The sequence below is a fragment of the Opisthocomus hoazin genome, chromosome 3 (genome assembly GCF_030867145.1).
Source record: "Opisthocomus hoazin isolate bOpiHoa1 chromosome 3, bOpiHoa1.hap1, whole genome shotgun sequence".
In the NCBI taxonomy this organism is placed as follows: domain Eukaryota; kingdom Metazoa; phylum Chordata; class Aves; order Opisthocomiformes; family Opisthocomidae; genus Opisthocomus; species Opisthocomus hoazin.
In genome coordinates this window covers 47,918,222-47,931,991 of record NC_134416.1, presented here as the reverse complement: position 1 = coordinate 47,931,991, position 13,770 = coordinate 47,918,222, and the positions used below count along the sequence as shown (strand labels likewise).

The following is a 13,770-nucleotide window of genomic DNA, read 5'->3' as shown; positions in this document are numbered from 1 at the left end:
TGTCCATTTTTTTTTTTTTCCAGGTTACAACCTGGGATTGGACACGAGCTGAGAAAACATTTTCAGTTTATGAGATAATGTGCAAAATTCTCAAGGTATGATGAGAAAGTATAAAATAAATTATCACTTTGTCAGACCAGTTGACAAAACAGAGCATAACACTGCAACTGGAAACTGCATGTGACCACCTTGAAGAAAGAGATCAGGTTTTTTTCCCTTTGAAGTCAGTATCAGAAGACCTGGTGTCAGTAGATACAAAGCCAAACTAGAAGGCATGGCAAAATTGGAAATAAAATGATTTTGACTGGGAAACTATTTTATTTCTCCATAATGCTGTATGGGTTTTATAGCTTTACTTTAATGTCACATTTAACGAGCATAATATTTCTTTTTTTTAACTGAGAAGATAAAGAAATAGCCATCAATTCAGTTGCTTTCAAATATTTTGATGCAACTAGCAGTGGCTGCAATGTAAAATTTCACTAAGACTGAAAGCAGAGTCCTTAAAATATGTAATACCATTCTGAAAACTTTTGTCTTAGATTTTCAATTTCTTCGTTTTGCCTTAATTATAATAAATGAGAGGAGATAGTGAAATATGTTTAGAAAGTGAAAGGTATTTAATTTTTAACTCTGAATTCTTTCAGCATTATATATATGGTTTTCTCTCTGTTTGAAAAGCAGTGAAAACCAGTTTTCCAGATGCTCAGTATTTCCTAATCCAAAACATAAGGAGAGGAAAAGGAGATGAAAAAGAGATAGAAAAAAAAAGTGTCTTTCCATTCATCTGAAGTTCTTTCCTGTGTATGCTGGGTTTGGGTTTTTTGGGTCAAAATTATGCAAAAGGTAATTCAGTCTTTTCTGAAGTTTCAAACAGGTTCTTTAGCTGACTAAAACCTGTAACTAATACAAAAATGGAAGTAAAAAAATCATTGCAATGAAATTACAGCTTCTGACATTGGAGTATTAATCTTCATCACATTCTAGTTTTCTACAGTAGGTACTGTAGGACTTAACCATAATTTTACTGAGTATAAAAACAAGTGAAACCAAGAAAACCAGCTTCTCATTACTACTACCGCATTGAGCCTCTGTGGAGACTCCAAGTTGTGTTCAGCTTTTATGCCAGCATCATAAATGTTTCCATTTTAACAGTGCATGTCTCTAGACACATTTGTACAACCTCCATGGATATCACTGAAGCAGAGGCAACTTTAAAAAAGTTACTATGGTGCCTTGTGATTACATTCAAACTTCTTCCCTTCTGTAGTACCTCACATGTTACTTTCCTTATAATTGTTTTTTCCTTGGAGAAATAGTTGAATGGCAAAAGGTTAGGCTAACAGGGTTTGAAATTCTTATATTCTCAGAGATTGATAGATAGCATGATAGCTCAGGAAACCTAATGAAAAAATGAAGAAAAGGAACCTGGGCTCTTCTCCTGCAGAGTGTTCCCTCTCTTGCACTTCCTGTTCTTCCATGCAAAGACTGCGCTTATGTCATTCTTTTTGGGAAAACTGAGAAGATAGAATTATTCTGTGTTTCTACTACAGAAGAGACAATCATATGTCATTGAACAGAGATAAATCCAGAAAGATAGTAATGCCTGTTTGCAGGACAGTATCATCACTCTGTGTCTTTTAAGTGGGTTTAGTTCTGTATTCTTGGCTAAACTGAAATTGTTCATTCTACCCTTCACTAGGAGTAAATATCATAGAACATTCCCAGACAGTGGAACGCCATCATCTATACTCTTAATTTATTTTAGAATGATCGCTACCATGGATTTTGGGCCAAATGGACCATCTAGCAGTCTCCCAAACAATTCCTGGCATAGCTGGAGAGTTATCATGAGCAAAGGAGCATTTCTAATGAGCCGTTGCATGTGAACACCCTGTTTTAGGGGGATAAAGAGTTTTGTAGCATGGATGTGGTCTGGTCCTTGCCAGCTGGCTGTAGTTTCAGCAAACAGTCCCATACATGTTTAATTTGTTAATATAGATATAGATTCTGTGCTAATATTCACTTTAAGGAGAAAGACTTGCAAGTGGTCTGTGCTAACCTTCATACAAATTTGCCCAGGAGTGAGAAGTAGTGCTCTAGAATTAATGTTTCCAAATCATATTTCCTTCTATATTGATCAGACAGTTGGGCATCCTGAGAAAGATCAGAGGATTTATCATTTGTGTGCAGGACTGAGAGTGTTGGTCAAGGAGTGCCGCAACACCTCTGTGGAGCCAGAAAGAACATGGGTCTTGGGTCATGTCTTCTTTGTCAAAGTGAATTACTAAATGTTACCACAACACTTACTAATCAAAATATATCTTCATTGCATGGCTTGCTTAGATTGGAGTGAGATGTTTCGAAAAACTTTGTCCATATTAAGACTTACAAACTTTAGAAACTAGGATGCAACTTTCACCTGAGCATGCTGGTATTTTCTTCTGCTATATACTGGCGACTTCAATAGCTGTCCCTCATGCCACAAGGACAGGACTTTACTAGATCTGTCTGAAAGCATTTTTTACTTCTTCTTCTACTCCTTGATTCTGACTAAAATTCTGATGAACTTCACAAGAGCAGTTTTGATTAGAGAGACTTACTACCCTAAGTTTGTCTTTTGAAATAGAATTGTAATTTCCTCAGTTAGAGAGATTTCTCTAAGTTTCTCTTCATGACAGAAGTGCTACAGTGGATAATATGAAGTGCCAGATCCTACTGAATGCACATGAATATTTCAGTGCTTCGGTGTGAGAGAATGCTACCACTTCTGGTGACAGTAAAAATATTAAAACACTAAATAAATATTAATGTCTATGCCCAGCAAAGTACTTCACTGATTTAATCGTCAGGAAGAGAATATAGTCCAAACATGTTAAATAAAACTCAGAACTCATCTTCCACCACAGCCAATGTTTTCTTCATAGTTGCCTGCATTCTCCTTTAGCATCCTTCCAAAGGCTTTGACTCTTCTCATGAATGATATAGGAAACTGAGATGCTATTTTTAATTTTTACTGTTCTCTCAGCCTCAAGCACTAAATGATAGGATCTTCTGCACCTTAATCAGAGATGTCAGAGATTATTATGTGATTTATAACTAGTGAATTCATATTTGTAATAGTCCTTTAGTAAATCACTGTTTTGTTGCTTACTGTATTCTTTTTTTTTTCCTTTTTTTTCCCCCATCAGATTAAAAAGAAAAGAAAAAGACTTGCCCTAAGAAATGAAAGAAGTCACTGTTCTTAATGTGGTTAAGACCTTCTAAATAATCAGGAAGACCATTAACATTTAAAGTATGAAAGTAGATTTTAAAAAACTCTCTTTTGACTGTGTGAAAAACAGTTTTATTGATATAAATTGAGAAAAGAAGCACTGATCTCCTATTTCAATATTTACAGTTTTAGATAGTAAAATGTATAAATAACTTTCAAACCCTGACAATCACATTCACACACTATCAAAACAATAGTGGATTATAAAAGAAAAAATACATAGAAAGTTTTCAGAAGAACGTGTAAAAATGCATCTCAGATGTATAAAGCTCTTCAATGTCAGGATTTTGGGGCTGAAATAATTTTTGACATGCAAAGTAGGTAATGCAGAGTGAGTACAAAAATCACAATTTAATTATATTCAATTAAATTATTCATCGTGAAATAATGGCAAACAGCAGTGGGCTATGTTGGATGTAAAAGGAACATTTATGGAGATGCAAATAACTGATGACCTGTGGGGGTAAATACATATGAAGCATATGAAGTAATTTATTAAAAATTCAACATATCTGTTGATTATTGGGTTGAAGTATCTTAACAGAGAGAAAATACAAGGCATTGAAGAAGTCTTTAACTATAAAAAGAAACAGGTAATAAGAAAGAGTGAGTAGAAATCAAAGTCGGGCAAGTTCAAATTGGGAAGAAGTTAGAAACTGTATAAGTTCTGATGATTAATCAGTGGAAGGTACTAGTAGAAGAAGATGATAGATTTTAAACCACTTTCTTTTTTTACAACCAGTTTTATTCAAACTGATGCTAGTGGGACAGTGACACTAACATATGGATGAAAATCTGTGATCCATGATAAGCAATTTGTCAGTCAAGACAATCTAATGATACCACTTCTGACATTAAAATGTATCTATGAGTCATTTTCAACAGAATTGGTGGTAGAATTTTCTGTGAATAAGTATATCTAATTTATTATGGAAGAAGCTTGTTTCACCCTATCCTCTATTTTGAGGGATAAAACTCCATTAAAAGCCAACTAATTCCAATGTCAGGACTCATCAAATCTTCAGTACTCCAGAAAAGCAGGTACTTATGTTACTAGTTTTAGAAATGGGCAGATGGCTTTGTCCTGTTCAGTACTTCAGAGCTGGTGGAACTGTATGTGTCTTTTTGGTACATTTTATATTTTTGATACGCAGTTTTAACGTGGGTTTTGAGTGTGTGTGCATGTGCGTGCATGTGTAAGTGTGTATATTTTAACAAGATTTAAGTATCTTTGACAAATTGGTAAGTAACTTAATTTGTTAAGTAACTTTTCCATATGGGATGTAGAAAAATGTTTATTAATTTTTTTAGGTAAATTGTGAAGAATAATATAAAAGATTGCACTTCTCTGCAAGCAAGTTTGCCTTGTTTGCTTGAGCTACGGGTGTTCTTCAGCTTCATCAAAGCACCTGCTTTTAATTGTGAGAAAATACTTTCTATAGTTCAGTCACCTGCCTTTTATCTCCAAAGTGTTATGCAAAAATATTTGGAGATTTACAGTCAAAAGTATACTTTATTCAGCATAAAACAGGGAACATATTCAGGTGTCAGATCAGCTCTGAAATGAAATGTGAGGATAATTATGAAAGGCAGCCTATGCCAGCAGCATGTCAGGATGGTGAATGACTGATGTTTATAGCTGGTATCATTCACATCAGTGCAGCTATAATTTTCTTACTGTATTAATCAGGACCAACTTGGTGTCTCAGAAGACTGTGTTTCCTTCCTTATTTAGCTGTCAGTGTTTGTAAAATCCTCAAATACAGTTATGTTAATTTTCCCACTTAAATTTCCTGCAATTTTGTTCTCCATTTCCCATAAATCAAGTATGGGAAAAAGATGATATAAAAAGCATGGGAAACTACTGACAATGTTTATATATTCAGATAAATGTTTAAATTAATGCTGATAGACACATAAGCATCGAACGTGAAAGTAACCATCATATTTTGAGGTCTGTCGTTAACATAGTTTGCTTCATGACTGAGACTTTCATCCTGATGTGATTCCACTGAAGTACTTCACATATACTCAAAACTGCTTAGGAGGCATAAGTAATGAATCCGTTTTATGAACAGGTTAATGCTGTGTCCAGGGAAAAATAGATTTTCAGTGAGGGTTTAGCCAGGTGCCAGTTCTTGTAAAAAGGGCTAAACTGTTGAGTGCTTCAGTTCTAAACTGTTGAAGTAATTTTCAGTCTTTGATATTTCTCCAGTTCTAAATTTAGAAGTATTTAATATTTCTGAAGAAAAGAGGATCTGTTCCCACTGTAACTAGGATTACAATTGTCTTATAAGATAAGACAATTGTCTTATAAGATAAGAATTGTCTTATAAGATAAGAAAAATAGTAAAAGTCATAAATGATCTCCATGTCGACTGACATTAACACCATCATTAAGCTGGCTTCAGTTATACGGTAAACTTCTTAGGTGCTAGTATCATTCAGTTCTGGAATAATCCCTGACAAGGCTGTTGAATTTCCATCACTGGACCCTTGTAAACATAAGTTGGTGTGTAGATGCTCCTACTTTGCATAGAGATATGCAGTAGATGACCACACTTCTGGCCTGATTGTCTATATTTTCTGATTCTGTATGTGACATCAGTTCATTTCTCTTCAACATGTACATAGTTGTACAATCCCTAGTCTGTGGTGTGTTAATATGGATAAATTTAATGGGCCTTGAGTGGTAAAGATGTGGGTGTTTCTGTAACTGTACAGCGCTATGCAAGAGTCTTTTTTTGAAGGCAAAGAGGCAGTGTTGTTGATGCATGATGCCACTGTATAAGGGCTTGTTAACATTTTATTTGATTTCAGAAAAGGAAGGACTAACAGTTTTTGAACTGTAGAGTAGTTAAGGCTTTTTCTGTTTCCCTTTAACTTTAAAGAGGTTTCTTTATTTAAAAAAAAAAAGCTACTTTTTTGACATTTTTTCATGCAATATTAGGATAGTACGAACTGTTGCCTTTTGGGGAAAATATGAGTCAGCTGTGTTGGGCTGGAGCTGCCGATCTCAGAGTCTGCTCCTGCTTCCTGGAAGAAATAACAAGATAAACACACAGAGGAAAAGAAAAAGAATAACAGATACAGTAAATAGATGTTTAAAAGACTTCTGCAACCTCTGTGTTGGTTAAAGGCATTAGATTTTCCTTTTTCTAAGAAAACGCTTTTTCCTGCCTGTCTGGTTATGAGACCCACAGTGGTGTTGCGACATCCTTGAAAGGCAAAGCCAAATTCAACTTTTAACATAAGGCAAGAGGACTGATGAGAAATAACAGAATTAAGGTGCAAGATATAAATACTTTATGAGGATACTCAGAAAAGAGAAGTCTTACATCCCAGATGTTCAAGATTTATCCAAAATTTGAGAAGGTTTCCTTTCATTGACTTAGCCTAATCAGGGCATTTTGCAAGACTGGAGTGAAGCATTATTTCAGTATGTTATCCACTAATGCGTTCCAATACATCAATTTTGGTAGATTTTTGTGTAGCATTTTTCACGAATTCATAAAGTTTCTTTAATTTTCTGGTTATATTCTTTAATTATTTGAGGGCTTTTCCTGTCTTTCTTTCTGACTGTTGCAGTAATTAAATTTAGCACAAGATGTAGCAGTTTTATTGCATAAAGAATTTAGAACTATAGGCTTTCTTGCCACAGTGATCACACTGTATTTTTTCACTGGATTTGTGTCCCATTGTTATGAAATAAATTTTTTTTGTTTCTCATGGGCAACTATTCAAAATTTCTTTTGGTGTATTCTCTTAACAGTGGAGGTTTACATATTACCTAATCTCAAGAGCCAGAGGCAACAGTGAAAAGAGAAATATTAATTTCCTACCAAGTTTTAGTTTTATTGTTTTATGATAGGATTTTCTTTTCCATAGGCACTTTTGAATTTTTTTCAGACCACTATTAGCAAGTACATGTAAAATAGCATTTTTTACACATTTGCTGATATAAATTTGCTGACGTATTGGTATCCAGCACAAATGCTTTCGCTGTGCTACCCTGTTCTATTCTCAGCCTGCCATAATGTATTGACAAGATATCCGAGTCAGTAAAGAATTGTCAGAAAAAAAGAAAAAAAAAAAAGTATGCAGTCATGTGAGTAATGCTTATATTATAATGAATAATTAGTTTGGTGGGTAATTTTTCCATCTTTTTATTTAATGAGATTTAATTGTTATCCTTCCAATATATGTGTCCTTCATGAGGAAGATCTTCAAAAGACCTTTTCCTACCTTTAAAACAAATGCATCTGAAGTTGAAAAAAAAAACCTAAACCCACAAAAATTTCACCATGTGAGAATAATTTCTCTGTCCACATCTTTTTCTTTGAGTCAGGTGCTTTTTTCACTTCTTGAAGAGGTGCATAGGCTCTTGCAGGAGAACTAGTGTATCCTGTTATGATTTCCCGTGGCAGTAGCACAACACCACCTAATAGCTGGGAAAAGTAGGGAAGGTTCTTCTTTTCCTGTACAACATGGGGATGGAGCACGTTCAGAATGAAATCTTCAAAATGGTAACATCCAAATTTTGCCCAGAATATCTACATTTTTTCAGTAGATCTTAACTTGTATTTTTTTTTCAAGGGCAGCAAAAATTTTCTCCTGTCTCTGAAGCAGTCATTGCCATTCCAAAGAATGGAGACCCCAGAGCAGCCCAAAAAGCAATTTCAGGGGGTGGTTCTGCTTGTCTGTTTGTTTCGTTGTTTTTAACAAGGACAAAACAATTTCATTCCTTTTCCTAATTTATTTCATAGAACTGATTCAGCTGTTTTAACTATAACGTGAAAATAAAGAGTATCCTCAGGCAGGCAACTAACATGGAAAAAACTCCAGCTACAACTATTTAAATCTGAGTAAGCTGTAAACAAGGGCTCAGAATGAAAAGATAGAATCACTCTTTAGCATTGCTATCTATTACCATTATGTTTACTCTTCTGGAATCTGTTCTTAAACTTAATTTCCAGCAAATAATGCCTCAAAGTTTGAAGAGGTACAAAACTTTAATAGCTCTGCAAAGAGGTGATCAGCACATTTTTTAATCTGTGTTTACAATTACATTAGTCTCTGATTTGTCTTTAGCAGAAAATAACCACCAATGCTTCTCTGGAAACTATTACAGTATTTATTTTCCCCAACAGATCAGTCAATTTTATGAAAATTTTGAAAATTTTTCTCATATGACATTAAAATAAACACATTTATGAGTGAAGGTCATTAAGAAATAGGCACAATTATGGCACTGGCTCAGAAGAAACCTGTGTTCAGACTCCTACTCTGATTCAAATGAGGATCTTTGAGACTGCATCATCTTTTAATCAGCAGAATAGGAAATTAATTTTCCTGTTCAGGCAGAATACGAAAGTAATTCAAGCTTACGGCTGTACCTAATAGGTTACAGGGAATGAACGTTTCTATTTCTCTCAAGTAATCAGACAGATCTTTCTAATGGAAATTTAATTGAAACTAAGATTTATCCTGTAATTATAAATTTTTTTCCCCTTGAGCAAATATGTTTTCACAAAATTCAGACACTGAAAAATATTTTGTCCAGTTTTAGTTTAGCTGGCATTCTGTGCTTATTTAAATGCATTTATATACACACACAACTCCAACAGTTTTCTTATGATTTTTAACATTAAAATACAGAAGGGTCCAAATAAGATGAAATACGTACAAACATGTACATGCCTGCATGGGTCATTTTTTCTTTATTACTTCATTAATGAGGATAGGTTGGAGAAGCAGTATCTTTTTTTTACTCTGGAGTGAATCTGTTCCCTGCCGCCTGTAAATGCTATTAGAACTGTCTCCATAGCAACTAATGGTGATGCTCAAGAAAAGTGTTGCCAAAGTTTCAGATAAAGAAGTAGATCATTAGAATGCCTTAGAAAGAAGGATTTATGTTTATGTAGATGGAGCTGATAAGTGAAAGGAGACACAAACAGTAAAATGATCAGGGCACTGATGACATCAAGTGCAAAGGCATGGTGTGATTAGTTTTTACAGTCATCTTAGAGTTACTACACTCTTGAATTGATGGGAGAATGCTTTTTATCTTCAGAGAATTTAGATGCTGGGTTTGAATTTTGGTTATAATAGAAGAGATTTCTTTTTTCAGGACTGCCTAAACTAGTCAGCAAACAGGTTTTGTTTGTTGTCTCATCTGCATGTTATTAAGTATTATTATAATAAATATTGCAAACATGAATACTTACCTCATTTTAACAGCTGAAATAAAATTATCTCAAAAGTCAAGGTCTGTTTTGTCTGTTTAGATATACAACTGTGATTAGGATGGTTTTGAACATCTTAAATGAATTGTTCATGTCAGAAACTGCTCCCCAGTGTAATTAATATTTGCAGTTCCATCACCAAATTACTCTGTATGTTATATATAACTTTACAGGTAAACCAGACTTCCAGACAGTTCTTGAGCACCTCCTGGGTAAAAATCATGCCATGAACATGAAACTGCTATACCTAGCTTTGTTTTCTATTGCACAGGACTTTGTAGAACAGAATAACTCAACTCTCACTGACTATAGTAAAAGTTGAGCATCTCTTGCATCTTAGTGGATTTAAATAATATCCAAAATATGAGTAATACATTCATCATACAGAAAATCAAAAGATACAAGTAATCTAAAAGGAGTAGTACTGCCTCTGGAGAGGGCAGTCTTTCAAAACTCAAAAGATTACCTCTGCAGAAGAGAAGGCGATGTCACTACTCAGTGATAAAGAAGCATTCTGCCTTAATTTGAAAGGATCTGCCTAATGAGCCATGCTTGGTTCCCTTAGACAAATTTATTATTCTCACTTATCATGGACATCATTATTAATTAGGCAAGCTGGAGTCATACTATCCTGTCAGCATCAATGCTGACTTACCCTGAAGCTGGGTGTAAGCCAAGGACTTTCCTCACAGCAGGACTACTTTCCTTCCAGTAGGGAATTAGCATACTGCTACAAGTTTTGTGATTTTTTTCCTCTTCAGAGCATCTGTATTAATCCAGATTGAGAATGTCGGGGCAAATTATACAGCTAATCATTAACAGTATGAGAGAGTTCTTAAAAAATCAACATGAAATTTGTTCATGTCCATCATTAACTAGTAAGTGATTATAAAAATACAGGGTCATAGGAGGTTCTTAAATGGATAGACTAACATTTTGTATTTTAGCTGAAATAACTGTTTGGTAAAAGTTAATTAATGAATATTTCTGCTTAATGCAGATCTATTTTTGAAACTTGTGACAAGTTTATCTTAAATTTGCAGAGACTATGGACAATTCTTTGTTGCATTTGTAAAGCAAAATTTTGCTTTTAATTCCTACCTTTACAAGCATTTGGGTAACCGTCTTTAAACTTTGTGTACATATTGTTTCCTACAGTTATCCGTTATACAAATGAAAACATGGTTAGATACAGGTTTTACTTTTTAGATGCCTGAGCACAAATGAAAAACTAAAGAAAGATCTTGCAGCAAGAAGGAGCAGAAGCAATACTAAATGAAGCCTTACACCAGATTATTTTTACAAGTAGAATGAAATACAACTGAAAAGGAATTTAATATCTCATATGTATGTCAGCAATTATTTTAAAACTAAAGGGAAGCATTCAAATATATTTGACTTGAAGTTTTTGACTGTAGACTGTAGACTTAACCATAGACAAGGATATCAAAATCACAAGTACATACGGACCACCAAATTAGAACTAGTCAAGAAATGAAATTATTATTCTGTGGAAAATTATAATTTCTGTGGAAATTTTGAAATTTTTTTTCATTCTAAAGAAGAACTTCACAAAATGTAAATTCCCACAATAATATTTCAAAAATTTAAAAAATATTTTTCTGGTATGAAAAAGTTTTGTTTTGAATTTTATTTTTCGTTTTTATATTGCTTTGCTTTACTCAGTTCTCTTAATGGGTACAATGTGTGTGCTATTTGTCACAATATGATGTAGTAGTTGAAATATTCTAAAATTTTTATGTGTAAACCACTGAGGGGAAATGCTGCCTACTGTTGATTAGATCTTTTCTAAATCAAAGTATGTTCTCATTTTAAATATAAATAACAAAAACATGGATTAATATTGTAGATCCCACTTAGCTCTTCTGTCTCCTTTCATCCTCTGGGGTTGATGTAATGCTTTGTAAAACCTAGTACAATAATTGCTAGCAATGTTGGTAATAAAATACAGAAGCTTTTATTTAATCACTTCAAAAGACTATTTTGAGATTTCTGTGTTTTTCAAACACATTTTAACAGAGATCAGTCTCAGTAAAACTTTCATCACTTTCATTTTTCACCGTGTATACAAGAACTCATCCCCTTTTATAGCCAGTGTATTTTTCTCAATAGGAAAAAGCCTGTAGGAATGGGAGAGTCTAACAACGTAATTTAAAAACATCAAACCTTAACTGGGCCCAGCTAAATATAGGTATGCATTCTGGAACCAAGCATTGCACTAAACTTCCTCCCATTTAAAAACAGAGACTATTCAATTATTTTTTTTTTAGTCACAGGGATTTCTGTGATCCCACATAGTGCCTCAGTCTTGTTTCAAATAAGGTTTAAGAGTTTTGTACACAATTGCATTAGTAATAATTAATTGTTCTCTACTGATTGTTGACAAGAATAGGTGAAGAGGAGTTAAAAATATTTTTGGTTTCTTCTGAGGTTGTAGCTATGAAGAACCTCCTTGGGAAAGATATATACTTTACACATGAGTTTCATCAGACTCCATGCTGAACAGGTCCATCTGGTTATGGACCAACAGCCTCATTCAATCAGCTGTAGCTCTGGGAGCGTAAAGAGTTTAAGACCTGTTGAACAAGAAGTGCCATTATACTTTAAAAAGTAGCTTTTCTTCCCTGGAGGTTTGTCCAGTGCTTTTACTCATCCAGTTCCTATTGATGGGCTTTGTATTGTCAAGTGTTAAATGACGTTTTATGTTGCTACACATATCCATAAGATTAAACATTTGTCACAGAGCTGCTGCTCTGTGTGCTTTGAGGCTGAGCATGTAGTGCATAGGCGATATTAACAACAACCTAGACATTATGATCTCTTTTCTGAATGCTGGTCAAACCTCGCTGTGAGCAGAACTAACATTTTAATTTTAGCAGAAGGGCCCAAGTGGAAAGAAAAATAAAAGAAAAAAAAAAGAGACAAAAGTATTTGTCATAGGACATAGGCTATTATTATTTTTACATCTAACTAGTTCAACTACACAGCCTTTTGAAAACTTGGGAAAAAAAAAATGAGAATACTAATTTTTTTTTGAAATCCTATTTTTAAGATCTAACACCCTATGTTCATTCTGTTTTTTCCATCCATGACTTAATGCTATTGAGCTACTGAACTTAGGACTTGATGGAAGTAAGGAAGGATGTCCTTCCACTGTGAGTGATCATTGTAAAATCTGAGCAACTTGGTTTTGTCATGGTGATTGTAAAGAGAGAATATGTTGCCTCTGTAGCTGATTCTTCTAGAAATTGTAAAGCAGTTTTGAGCCAGGAGCATTCATGAATGTGTACTGTGCTGCTTTTCTTGAGCAATTCTGTCATGTGTCTTCAGAATGAAAAGAGGAAAATAGTGTTCCATCTACCACTGCCTACTTGCTTACCTGAGAGTAGTAGTTTCACACAGATTCCTGTTTCATATATTTCCGTTCTTGGTCACCTTTAGGTTCCTGATTCTCTATCCCAGAGATAGCTGGCTTGAACAATGTAAGGTGCTCTTCCAGCTTGTATCAGCTGTTTTTGGTCCCCTTGGCCTGTTCAAATTACTTATAACCAGAAGGCAATACTGTCCTGTGAGTCTCCTTTGCTGATCTCAACTGTGCCCTCTGCTACAGGGTAGCATTGTAGAAACTGCACCCAAGCTACATATGCCCAAATTTCCATATGTATTTGCAAGGACAGCTGGTGAGCTTGTGGTTTGTGACAGCTGCTTTCCTGTGGTAGGGGAAAAGTCAACTAAAACTGTTTCTGCAAGTGTATTTTTCACAAGGAAGAACTGCATGACAGAATTCTAGTGTAAAGCATTCTTTACTAAAAAAATTCTAGCAAGCATTAAATATTATATATTTATAACCTGATATTCATTGTTTGCTGTTGTGTTGAAAGTAAAGCCAAAAGTAACTGCCTTCTCCAGGTCTAAACCCAGTAACCTAATCACTGGCAGCCACTATAGACTCTACTGGCAGTATACAGTATGCTACAGAGAAATTTTATGTTGGATTTTGTAAGCCACCAGAAATATGAATTTGTCTTGTCTAGTCTCTATAGGGAAAATAGGACAGATGGACTTTTCATACTGCTTAAACAAATCTCTTGCTTCCCATGGCCAGCCTTCCAGAGTAGGGTGGGTGAGTCAAATAGGTCTGAGAAGCTGATATTTGTGTTCCTCTGATGTGAATAGAAAGTCGACGCCTTTTATAGAATTTATGTGATTGGAAAGTGTATATCTGGTAAC

The 13,770-nt window shown here is 34.5% G+C and overlaps 1 protein-coding gene across 11 annotated transcripts in view; it reads left to right on the top strand.

The window, feature by feature from the left end:
- SNTG1 (syntrophin gamma 1) overlaps window positions 1-13,770 on the top strand; it is a 365,296-nt gene that overhangs the window by 318,966 nt on the left and 32,560 nt on the right. For all 11 annotated transcript variants that reach the window (XM_075416176.1, XM_075416174.1, XM_075416180.1 and 8 more), the window contains one exon: window positions 24-95. In XM_075416176.1, coding sequence (XP_075272291.1) covers window positions 24-95 — 72 coding nt within the window. The remainder of the gene's footprint in view (window positions 1-23; window positions 96-13,770) is intronic.